At 41.8% G+C, this 12590-nt stretch overlaps 3 protein-coding genes across 3 annotated transcripts; 2 read left to right on the forward strand and 1 right to left on the reverse strand.

Moving 5' to 3' along the window:
* Window positions 1-1313: 1313 nt before the first annotated feature.
* Window positions 1314-2545, forward strand: LOC128733405 (dehydrogenase/reductase SDR family member 4). Its single transcript, XM_053826970.1, has 3 exons — window positions 1314-1568; window positions 1636-2173; window positions 2235-2545. The coding sequence occupies exons 1-3, from the start codon at window positions 1447-1449 to the stop codon at window positions 2403-2405; spliced, it is 831 nt and encodes a 276-aa protein (XP_053682945.1). The 5' UTR covers window positions 1314-1446; the 3' UTR covers window positions 2406-2545.
* Window positions 2484-3322, reverse strand: LOC128733406 (EKC/KEOPS complex subunit TP53RK). Its single transcript, XM_053826971.1, has one exon. The coding sequence runs from the start codon at window positions 3240-3242 to the stop codon at window positions 2523-2525; it is 720 nt and encodes a 239-aa protein (XP_053682946.1). The 5' UTR covers window positions 3243-3322; the 3' UTR covers window positions 2484-2522.
* A 2773-nt stretch (window positions 3323-6095) lies between these two features.
* On the forward strand, window positions 6096-8261 carry LOC128737102 (pentatricopeptide repeat-containing protein 1, mitochondrial). Its single transcript, XM_053831666.1, has 2 exons — window positions 6096-7722; window positions 7785-8261. The coding sequence occupies exons 1-2, from the start codon at window positions 6194-6196 to the stop codon at window positions 8257-8259; spliced, it is 2004 nt and encodes a 667-aa protein (XP_053687641.1). The 5' UTR covers window positions 6096-6193; the 3' UTR covers window positions 8260-8261.
* The last annotated feature ends 4329 nt before the right edge of the window (window positions 8262-12590 follow it).

A 12590-nucleotide genomic window follows, 5' to 3' on the forward strand; every position in this document is an offset into this window, starting at 1 on the left:
TCTCCTTTTATACCACGTTTGACCTTTTTCTCCTCCCCAAAGAACATTTTTGTTGTATAAGCATTTGTTCCACGGGTATTAGCAAAAATGTTCTTTGGGTTTCTTCTATCGGTTTTTTTTCTTGCGCTCCTCTTGTTTTCTATTGTGATTTGTTTGGTTTTCTGTTCCGTATTCTCTTTCTTGTCTCATTTTTCCACTGTTTATGCCTATTTTCTGGCTAATGTTTCCTCTTTCTTTGTTTTTTCTCGTCTTCTCGTGTCCTGTTTCTTCCCATTGTCTCGTTCTAAGGCTCGTTTACCTCTTTTCCAGTTTAATTTTTTACCATTTTCCATTTACCAATTACGACTGTTTCGACTTTTCCAGTTTTCCATCTGTTTTCGCATTTAACTCCTTTTCTCTCCTGTTTTTCGTTTTCATGTACTCCGTTCGTCCTCTGAATATAACCTACTATTTCTCCTTTTCAGTCACACTATGTTATTCTTTCCGTTTTATTCCTCTTTTCTTTGCATTTTATTTTTATCTGTCACGTTTTCCCCTTTTTCTCTATCGTTGTCTGCGTCCCAAGCCAACTGGGAGGCTATAAAAAATATTCTAAACATTGCAGAATGGGCAAAAACGAGCTCGTAATAGTCGTAATCCCAAGAATTAGAAGCCGCTGGTTTGGAATCTTACAAGATACCTACTTCTATGTAAAAAAAAAATGCAGGAAATCAATTGGTGGTAGTTTCGTCCTGCGCATACTTCGGGAAGTGGTCCATTTTGCCCTATTTTCCCCAAAAATAACGTTAAAAGCTAATTAAACAGTATAAAAACTTATTTGCCGTCCGTGAAACGAACTCAAATAGCTTCCAAATTTTGTCATAACATCAGAAGAATCAAATTCCATCTATTCCATACTGTGCGAAATGCAAGAATAGTCCATTTTGCCCAAATCACCCCCATATACATAGATAACCTAATTAATTCTTGGGATTACGAGCTCGTTTTTGCCCATTGTGCATTGTTCAAATTTATGGAAAATAACTAGATACCTACATAAGCTTTTTATTTTGTAAATTTCTCACCACTCAATTTCTGATTTCGCTTATAAAAACAGAGAAAAACTGCATCTCATAGCTCGTAATTTCATCTCAGCACGCGGTCGGCAGCTTTAAGCCTACCTACAGGCGTAAAACCATAGGCATGCTATGCTGTTGGTCTAAAAATAGGGCAAATAAGCTCGTTCGTGGTTGTGCTTGTGTTGTATGTGCTGTCCGAGTTCGTATCAAAACAGTCTGCTTCTTCTGTGATGTGACTTCTTCCATAAGCAAAGCACCGCAATCAACCGGGTAGATTTGCAACTCATTATCATTTCAAAGTTCACAGCAAACGATAACAACACAGAAGCAATACCTTTACGCGTACGAGACTACAAGCAATTTAGAGGCGCTTGAAGTACACCTCACAATGCTGCGAACATTGGCCGGTCAGTCGTCAGCAACCATAATGAGTGCAAGAAATTTGTGCAGCAAAGCAGCGAGCTCTCGCCTGCAGGGAAAGGTAGCAGTCGTGACTGCCTCGACAGACGGGTAAGTTTTACCGTTTTTCTTACACAAACCGGTTTAGTTATGCTTATCAATAAACTCGAACCAACAGAATCGGATACGCAATCGCCGAACGGCTTGGTCAAGAAGGTGCCAAAGTTGTGGTTAGCAGCCGAAAGGAACAGAATGTGGCTAAAGCTGTCGAGCAGCTTACCAAAGCTGGACTGCAGGTGACGGGCATCAAGTGCCATGTAGCCAACGCTGAGGACCGAAAGGCATTGTTTAAAAAAGCCGTAGAAAAGTACGGCGGAGTTGACATTCTGGTTTCGAATGCCGCCGTAAATCCGGAGGTGGGTGCCGTGCTGGATGCCAGCGAGTCTGCGTGGGATAAAATTTTCGAGGTGAACGTGAAATGTGCATTTCTGTTGGCCAAAGAAGCACTGCCGTACATTCGCCAGCGAAAGGGCGGAAGCATCGTGTTTGTATCTTCCATCGCCGGGTTTCAGCCGTTCTCCCTGTTGGGTGCTTATTCGGTGAGCAAAACGGCTCTACTCGGTTTGACGAAGGCTGCCAGCCAAGATTTGGCAAGCGAGAACATTCGAGTGAATTGTATTGCACCAGGAATCATAAGAACTAAATTTTCCGCAGCAGTAAGTACTTTACTAACCTATCACGGATGCTGATGCCACTGAATTATCGAATTGATTTTAGCTTCATGAATCACAAAGTGCTCAAGAAGCAGCGCTGGCCACTATTCCGATGAAAAGATTTGGAGAATCTAAAGAGATTGCAGGGGTTTGCGCATTTTTGGTATCAGACGATGCGAGCTATATAACCGGAGAAACAATCATTGCTTCTGGTGGAATGCCATCCAGACTTTAAATGAAATGTAGTGAATTAGAAATGTTATTCCTGGGGAACTTTCAGATATTAGGTTGAGAAAAATCTTGTTGAATTTTCAAAATATTTAATCATAAACTGGCAAAAACAATAAATCTATTATCCTACCATAGTTCGTTTTCGACCCCTAGCTCGAACAGCTTCATATTTGGCGATTGTTTCCGTTAGTTTGTACGTATTACTCTTCTTGTAGCTATTCAGCACCAGCTCGAATAAGTTCGGCACTTGGCTATGGGTACTCAATAAGGCACGCTCTAGAACGTATAGATCAACTCCCATGTCTTCAACGTTTAGCGAATGACAGGACAGTCCAAAATCGATCATTACAAGCCGATAAGGAAACTCTGCTTCGGCGCCTTCGAGAGGGTCCAGCAGCATGTTCGAAGTTGTTAGATCTCCATGGATTATGTTGCGCCCGTGTAGAATGCCCACCACTCGCCCGATTTCCGCTGCCAATCGACCAATCTTTGGATTGTTTTCGATCCCTTCGCAAATAACGCTATCAACAAACCGCTTGGCAGTAATAGCATTCTCCAGATATTCCATGTAAATCTTACGACCGGGTAGATCCACCGCCAGCAGCTTAGGGGTAGCAATCCCGGCCGTCTTACATCTTTCAAATGCCTTTTGCTCGGCTCGAATTCTTTGCCGAGTGAGCTGAACGTCCAAGTCTGGGTGGCGGTATTTCTTTGAGAACCGTTCTTTCACCAAGCACCGAACGCCACCGTGTTTGCCGATAAACAGTTTACCTTCGGCGCCTTGAAGCAAGATTTCCGCGCTGTCCGATTCCTTTGAAGCCAGTTCAATTGTAGTAGCCATGCAGGTGTAGAATAATTTTCATTTAAACACTTTTCGAATTAGTAAAATACCTAGTGTCAAGTTTTGGAAATAATAATGTGACTTTTTACAACGTTAATATTTGTTATTTGCTTGTTATAAAAATATTATGGAAATAACTGCAAAAGTTTGCAAATTGCAACATTAAATTTTGTCTCTGTTGTATATGACACTTCACAGCTATGGAAAATCAGGAAAATATTTTAGATAGTTCTAAAAATCAGCTTACATCTTAATAAGCTCTATAAACAAATTACGTAACGAAATGAAATCAGAACTAGTTTACCAAAAACAATTTCTCCTATAGAGCTTAGGGTTGCCAAGTCCGAAAATTTCAAAAACCGGCCGGTCGGTCCTGCCTTCAAAAACTGGGGGGGGGGGGGGGGGGGTTGTGGCAGCATATTACTAGAGGATTTGCCTGGAATGTTTAATGTGCGTTAATTATTATTTAGGTAGTCGTCGGAATCGAAACCACAACGAACATTGCGTGGATCTAGGCGTGGATTATTGAAGATACTAGAAGACAACTAGTTGCTTTTGGTGCTGGTGGACAATTTAAAGTATATTACCGCCAGAAGCAAAGTATTGTCACTGCAAAACTGGCTATCTTCAAACCAAAAACCGGCCACTTGGCAACCCTAATAGAGCTTCCTGACAGCTCAAGCACCCACACTAGCGAACACGAAATACGCGTGTATAGAGCTTTCTGACAGCTCAAGCACCCACACTAGCGAACACGAAATACGCGTGTATATACATGATGTTTACCTCATTTTGGGGAACAGCTGATGCTGGAAGAACAGCGGGGTGCTATCCGTATCTTATCGAACGGTGTTTGACAGTCCACTTAACGAAGGGCGCTATTTCAAAAAATGCAAGAAATAGCGCCCGTCTGACAGGTAGATTTGCTGCCAACCTTTGTCGAGATGTGCTGAGATGTTGGCAACAAAAACATGGCACCCATCGCAAGCCCCTGTGGAAGAACAAACCGAAAAATAGCGATTACTAGTTGTGTTTCTCCGTTTGCCGCACTGCAGAGCACATATTTCGCTCAAATTTTCCAACCTGTTCCAAATTCAAGCACATATGTCGACCAACATTTGAGAAGCGGCGGATAAACCAACTTTCAAACAGAACGAGCGAGAGTTATTTTTTGCAGGAGCAGCATAGGAAAATGAACTCTCACTCGTTCTGTTTGACAGTTGGCTTATCCGCCCCTTTCAAATGTTAGTCGACATATGTTGAAAATTTGCTGGTATTTAAGCCAGCAGAAGACGAAATTCATTATGTACCTTGGTGACAAAGGAATGCATCTCTTTTGTTTACTGTTGTTGTTTGCCTCATTTTCAAGCACCAATACACACATAACTGGAGAGCCTATATACATGATAAATGCCTCATTTTGGGGAAGAGCTGATACCTGTTTGCCTCATTTTCAAGTACCAACACACACATAAATGGAAAGGTCTATATAGAGACTGCTGACATTTGCCGCACGCACACTTCGCCGCGCATACGTATACGCGGTTTATTTGCATTTGCAAATCTGTTTTCGAAGCAAAATTTTTTTCCGATACACGCAAACTACCAATACAGTTAACATCAGCAATCCTTAAGGCCCAGACGCAATGCATACAGATTTTGTTAGTGTAGCAACGATGCAGCCACCTTTATATTCGTTACTTTGAGCGGTGTCGGTGTATATGTGTAGAGTTAGCGGTTAGCGTGTAGAGCAGAGCAGAGGCGCAGTGAAAATGCGTCATTATACTTTTATATACTGTACGGTGAACACGTGTATCGTGTATTATTGTCGTTCTTAATAAAGTTTGCAGTTTAAGTTTAAACGGTGTCTTTTTTCTTTAGCCTACTTTAATCGAATAGATTTCACTACATTGCGGAAATTTGACAGAAAACCCGTGGAAAAACTGTCAAATTGCCGCAACGTAGTAAAATCCGTATGCATTGTGTCTGAGCCTTTATATTGTCCCTTCTATGACTATTTAGACTACTGTGATAATAATTTAATTAAGCATACCCCCTCTTGCACTGTTAATTTAACACTAGAGTGGCTTTTAGTTTAATCAACTTATGAGTTTGATTTCTTTTTCCTTCTTACCCTTCTTTTTCACTTCATTTTCCTTGAGCGAAATCGTGTGCGAGATTCGACTGTGATAATTGTGTAAATCGGGGTAGTCTAAATAGGGGCAAATGTCGCAATATTTTGAATGGTCTATTGTACTTGAAGTATACAGAAACTCCGTCAGGGCGAATAGGCTGACGCACCTGCAGTGAATGTCAACAGGTTATGCATATACTAGCCGCCATGTTTGCTAGTGGAAAGCTGGAAAGGTGTACAATAATATATTGTCAATTGCAAGAAAAATTGTACCATCCAAAGTGCGCAATCGCCCATAAAAGTGCTATTTTAGCTTAAATCGTTTCGGTCTCTTCGGCGCACTTATTGCTAGGAAGATAACGAAAAAGTGCGCCGAAGATACCGAAACGATTTAATGCAAAATAGCACTTTTATGAGCGATATCGCACTTTGGATGGTACAATTTTCCTTGCAATTGACAATATTTAATTTCAAATTAAGCACCCTGAACCAAAAAATAGGCATGGTCAATTTATATTACCAGCAATTTAAGAAATCTTTACCTGCCGTTGCGTTACGTTATTTTTAAACGGACCGGATACTACGAGAATGACGAAAATGACGAAAACGCACACATACTGCTCACATCTCTTTCAACTTTGACATTTCAGTTCCAAAAACATCCATGCGCGTGATTTGTTTTTGTTTATAGTTTTCCATGCTGCTTACTTATTGCGCCGGCTGCAGTTTTCTTAGGATTTTACCATTTTACTTTACCAGTGCCCCAATATTTCAAAGTGTTTAGTGCAAATTTCATCTAGCTTAGCTGCTCAGCAGAATGTCATCGCTCATTTTGCAGACTTTTCGTCGGCAGCTGTTGCTGCGAGCTAAAATTTCAAGAAACCTCACAAGTTTGCCCATTCGTTGTGTCCTCCAGCGAGAAGGGATCCTACCGAAAATCGTCAGCATCCACACTTGCAGCCTTCTTCCAAACAAAACAACGCTGCAGGACGATGTATCGCTACTGGTAGCTAAGCAGGATCCAGACACATTTGGGACATTATCACCTTCGGTTTCGGAGCCCGAAGTAGTGGATGAGGGAGACTTGCGTGAGGAAAATTTTCTGCAAAATTTACCATCCCGATCGCAAAAGCTCAGTACAAAGCAATATGCAGATTTAATAAAGGATCATTTGAAAAATAATCGAGTTAAGGAGGCGATTGATGTTTTGGAAGTCCGCATGAAGGAGGACCGGGTGAAACCGATTAATTATCTGTTCAACTTAGTGATTGGAGGTTGCGCTCGTGTTGGCTACAGCAAGAAAGCCTTCCAGCTGTATAATAAGATGAAACAACACGGTTTAAAAGTGACTGGTGGAACATACACTTCACTTTTCAATGCTTGTGCCAATTCACCGTTTTTAAGCGATGGGCTGCATAAGGCCAATCGTTTAAGGGAAATCATGATCGAAAAGGGTTACGAACCAAATGAATCTAATTACAATGCAATGATTAAAGCTTACGGAAGATGTGGAGAGCTGAAAACAGCATTTCAGTTGGTTGATGATATGATAGCGAAGAGATTGAACGTAGAAACTGACACTTTTAACTTTCTTCTACAAGCCTGTATCAGCGATGAAGAGTTTGGCTTCCGGCATGCTTTACTGGTGTGGCACAAAATGTACCGCATGAGGTCACTACCGGATATCTACTCTTTCAATTTGCTATTGAGATGTGTCCGGGACTGTGGATTGGGTGATTTGGAAACCACCGAAAAAGTTATTGAACAGATTCTTTATCGGCATAAACCAGTACTTCCAGAGGAAAAACATGAGGACCGCATCTGCATTGACGACGGCAACAGTGAAATTTCTCACAATGCCAGTGAGTCTCAGTTAGCTAACATTAATCAAGAAGCCATTTCGGAAGGTGCCCCTAACCTTCTGTCGCGGAAACCACACCTTGGTAGTTTGATTGCTTTGGGAGAAATTCGTAAACCAGAAGACCGGCTTATATTGCTAGGAGGTCCACAGGGATTTCTACACGAAATGGAACTCGCCAAAGTGCAACCAGATATTAAAACTATGACCGAACTGCTGGAAGTCATTCCTCCAACAAACGTGGCCGAAAAGCAAATTCTTTCCACGGTTCGTCGCTACGGAATTCGCTGTGATATCGACTTTTTCAACATCCTCATCAAGAAACGGTCGATGCGCTTCGACTACGATTCTGCCCGGGAAGTTCTCACCATGATCAAAACTGCACGACTCGAGCCGGATATTGTAACGTACGGTGTCCTGGCGCTTGGTTGTCGAAACCAAGAGGAGGCACAGTCATTGTTGAGGGAGATGTCCGATGCTGGTGTGCGGTAAGCTGTGTTTTAACTACTCATTTGAAAAAATACCTGCTAATATATTGGTTTCGTTTTAGGCCAAACATTCAAATCCTAGGGGCGATGTTGCGACAGGGAATGGCCACGCAAAATTTCCGCTACGTAACTGGGATGTTGCAAATTGTGCATCAGCTGCGCCTGAAACCGAACGAGAAGTTTTTGCAACATTTGGAAAATTTCAACAAAAAATGCGAAAAACTGAGTCAAGATTATGAGCAAAACCCGCGCAAGGCAAATTATGAGAATTTTAAACTGGAATGCAATCGGTACAAGCTTAAGCTGGACTACTGGAAGGAACAGATGGGACTACAGGGTCTCGATTGGGACACTGCGCGGGGGATTGTACGAGAGCATCCGTGGGAGCAGTTCAAACAACCGCAGGCTGACGGTTTCGAGGCAACCAAAAATCCTAAATTGCGGCATAAAAAGAAGAAACATCATTCGATACGTAAATTAGTTGTGGACGAATCGACCAGTGACGATCGGGTGGCAGAGGCTAAACGATTAGAGTAAATTATAAGGAATAAAGTTAGTCTGTTTAGTTTTAATAAACCGTGCTTTTATGAACCGTTGAGATTTCATGCTTTGATTCAAACGAAATTATGCAAAATACTAAACTGTAAAAAGTAAAATAAATTCGGACTCGAATAATCAGGACAGACTCACGTGATGTAAAAGGACTATGGATTCGAAACTCGGCATGTGGAGCTGCCAAGGGAGCACTAGAGTGTATTGAGGAGCCGCACGCTCAACGTCGTAGTGTTGCACGAGGTCTGTTGAAAAGGCTCGACGGTACGTACATTCAGAGATAAACAATTCATTTACCAGAGCTGTGGCAATACACAAGAGCTACACACGGATACAGTTTTGATAACGATGGGCGAGACGCGGAAGCGGGCTATTGGATGGTGGCTTATCAATCCTCGAGCATCAATGGCTGGTTCTTTAACATCCCAAGGAACAATTTTTGCTTATTAAACGTTTAACCGACAGCTTTTATTCAGCATGTGCTTTATAGCTGCTTTTTAAGTATGTCTAAACACCTCTGTTCAATGCTTATCCAGTGGGTTTTGGAGAATTTAAACAGCACAGTGCTGGTTATGGGCGTGGAAGATGCGTTTGTATAACTGTTATGCAACGCATAGTAAAACGTTTATTCAGTACGTATAGGTATGTTTATTAAACTACTGCTGATGGCACTGAAACTACGTTTATTCCACAGCAGTTCATCATTTAAACAAGCAAAAAGAAAAATATATGTAGGAAGTATTTATATTATTTTGTGGGTTTCGTTATTTTCATGTCCATTTTTGTATTCATATTATTATTATGATTTATATGAGAGACTTAGTAGGAAATCATTGATTGTCTCAAAATTCATTCAGCCCGCCATTTTACTTTTTCACTCATCCAGATTCGAACTTACATCCTGTGGGTCGGAAGCCGTCGACGAACGCATCTGAGATAATCTGACATATGACAGGCGCCGAGTTTTTAGCCGATGTAGATTTACAAGTTTAAGTTTGTCAAGCGAGAAACAAACCTCGGCTAAAAGATATTTAAGCGCTGAAGAGTAGCTTCTTAAATCATGTTAGGCACCTGCTGTACAAATTACGCTAGAAACCTTTATTCAGCACATATCAAACAGTTATAAACTATTTGTACTAGCTGCGACCAATGTTTGCGGCTGTTCATTTGTGATTAGTTAGCAACAGGAGTGGTTCGTGCTAGTGCCGCAGAGGAGGATTACTTTTGTCATTCCGTCATCACCGATAGTCCGGAGCTTATTGCTGCTGTAACCCGCTCGCTGTATGTGTACATCTAATTGTCATCGGGTCGGATTCAAGGTTTTTCATCCAAAAACACTGCAGCGGATGGCAAGAGAAGGAGTGGGGTTTTCGCGCAGCGGCAGCGGGAGCTGGCCATGCGATTGCGGCACTACCAGCAGTGGTGGCATCGCCACTGAATTCATCTCGTTTAGCGAATCCATTGCGAGTAACTCGATTGAGTCGGTAGTATAAGTTTACTGTTGTATTAATCCACTTGCGAAGAAAATATTTCTGGGATATAATTTTTTTCTATTAATCTATCAAAAAAATAAAGTGGGAATAATATATATAAGAAGTATAAAGTGTAAAGTTCAAAGTGTCATTCAAGTTATTGGTGTTATTGGCTGCCATCAAGCACTTTTTATTTCACACCTGTTCTTAGTGATGCTGCTGCTGATACGTTTGTATTTGTACTACAATTATTAGACTCTTATTAAAGACTTCCTCTTAGCAACGTTTGCGCAACATTCATTCCACTCTTATTCCACTCTTTCACCACACTTGCTCTCAACAATGCGGCTGATACGTTTGCGCAACGCTTATTCCACACTTATTCCACTTTTATTTCACACTTGCTGTCAGCAATGCTGCTGACGAGCTGCTGATGCGTTTGCACAACGTTTATTAGACATGCATTTCCATGGTTGCCTTTAAGCAACCGGTATTCCACACCCGCTCTTAGCATTGCTGCTGATACGTTTCCGCAACATTAATTCTACTCTTATTCCATACCTATTCCACAGTTGTTTTAGTGATAACTTTCAGAGCGATAAATAAACAGAGTGTAAATTATCGAAAATCTGAGTACTTTTTGTAGGTGTTTGATGGTGCTGTGTAAATCTACTACCCAGCGATTTGTATAGTGAACGATTTGGATTCGCAGGTCTAGTATACAATGATCCCGCAATGGAATCGTTGGTCCCAAGACCAAGTGTTTCTTCCCCACGGTTCTTTTGTTTGGCATTGTAAAGTATATTTTTGACGGAGCTATCGACGAAACGTACGAAATTGAGACATGTATCGTTTCCAGTTCTCCTGCTATACGAAATGTATGCGGTAGGATTTCGGAAAGTTTCTTCGTGCGAATATAGTTTTTAAGGGCGAGAAGTGCTTTGTTTTAAAATTGAAAAAAGCTGAGTAATTTATTTGTTTCCTGACATGTGTAATAAAGAGGATCTAATAATAATTTCGAAGTGTTGTTTATGTTATTGGTTGCCCTCAGGCGGCTCTTATTCCACATCTCTTAGCGGTGCTGCTGATACGTTTGCACAGCGCTTATTCGACATGCATTCTCTTCGATGCCTTTAAGCGACCAGTATTCCACACTTGCTTTTAGCGGTGCTGTTGATACAATTGTACAACGTTCAATCAACTCTTGTTCCACACTAACATAACAACTGTAGATGTTGGTTAGAAGCTAGAAAAAATCTGGGATATGACGTTTACACAGCATGTACTTCAGCAAATTCGTTTATTCAGCACTGGATGCTACTAGACAACTCTTATTCCACATCTAGTCTCTTAGGTGCTGCCGTTTTGTTCCTTGGGATAAGCATTATCAACAAGTACAGCACTCACCTCGGAAGTACCGATGATGAGAATGAGGAATTCTGCGTGCAGTTGAACGACCGCTGCTCACAACAAGACATCAGGATCATCATCGCGGATTTCGACGTTCAAGCCGTCCAGAAGGAGAAATCCAAATCAGTAATTGGAGAGCCCAACGCACACCCGTTGAATAACGAAATGTGCTGTAGACTTATCGAGCTTGCTGCCTCCAAGAAGATGGCCCTGCGACGTACGTAGTATATTCTTCCAGCACAGACTCCTAGAAAAGTACACCTGGAGGTCACCAAATCAGACAGAATCACAGATCGACCACACGTTTCTCAGACATCATTGATGTCAGCTGCTATAGAAGCGCTAACGGAATCGATTCGGAATCCCAACTAGTTGAACTAGTGATGGTTAAAATGCGCCTATAACTCTCTGTTGTGAACAACATTCGATGCCGATGCCAACCTTGGTTAAATCTTGCACGGTTAATGAAGCCTGACGTCGTCGTAAACTGCGCGTAGTCACTCAAAGTTGCGCTGCCAGAAGAGGGCGAGCTGGACGAAGCCCCTCTCGAGGGCTGGCGAAATACCATTAAAACAGCTGCAGAGAGCATTGTCGGGCACGTGTGAATCAGCGAAACGACTGGTACGACGATGAGTGTAGGAGGACGACGAATGAGGAAGACGCTGCGTGGGTTGCAAAGCTCCGAAAATGTCACTTCTAAGAACGTGAAAAAACACAGACAGAAGAGGTTGCAGCGAATCAAAATTTTCCGGGAGAAAAAGCGCTGCCTACAAGAACTGGAGTATGCGAAGTTGAGGCAGCTGCATCGTTATCAGGAAACGCGAAACTTCTACCAGAAACCCCAACGAACATTTTTGTTGAATAATAGCTTTTTTTTACTGGCAGCATTTTTACGGACGATCGTGTGGTGACCGAAGGTGGTAGCAGCAGTTTGATGAATACTTAAATGACGCTCAGGCGAAGAACTATGGCGGTGCGACAATCATGGAAGAAGTGCCAACCCCAGTTATACGCCGGAAAAGCTGACCACTTATCACCGTTCTTAATGCCACCTGCTAAGTGTTTTCCCAAATCATTTTTCGCCGACTCACCAATTATGAACAAATTCGTGACAATATTTATCAAGTCGGACGGTTTACAACGGATCAAATATTTAACTGCGAAAATTCCTCCAAAAAGACCGTGAATATAAAGATCTCACGCATCATTTATTCCTTGACTTCAAAGCTGCATATAATACCATCGACCGAAAATCATGGTTTCGCCGAGAAGCTCATCAAACTGATTGAATCTATGTAACGGATTGTACACTGCGCTGTGCTTGGATTAGATTCAGGTAGATTTTCGGGTTCATTTGAATTACACATGAGGGCTTCGTCAAGGTGATGGTGTCTCATGCTGTTCAACATAGCGCTATAAGGTGTTACAAACCGA

The sequence above is a fragment of the Sabethes cyaneus genome, chromosome 2 (assembly GCF_943734655.1).
Source record: "Sabethes cyaneus chromosome 2, idSabCyanKW18_F2, whole genome shotgun sequence".
Taxonomy (NCBI): Eukaryota; Metazoa; Arthropoda; class Insecta; order Diptera; family Culicidae; genus Sabethes; species Sabethes cyaneus.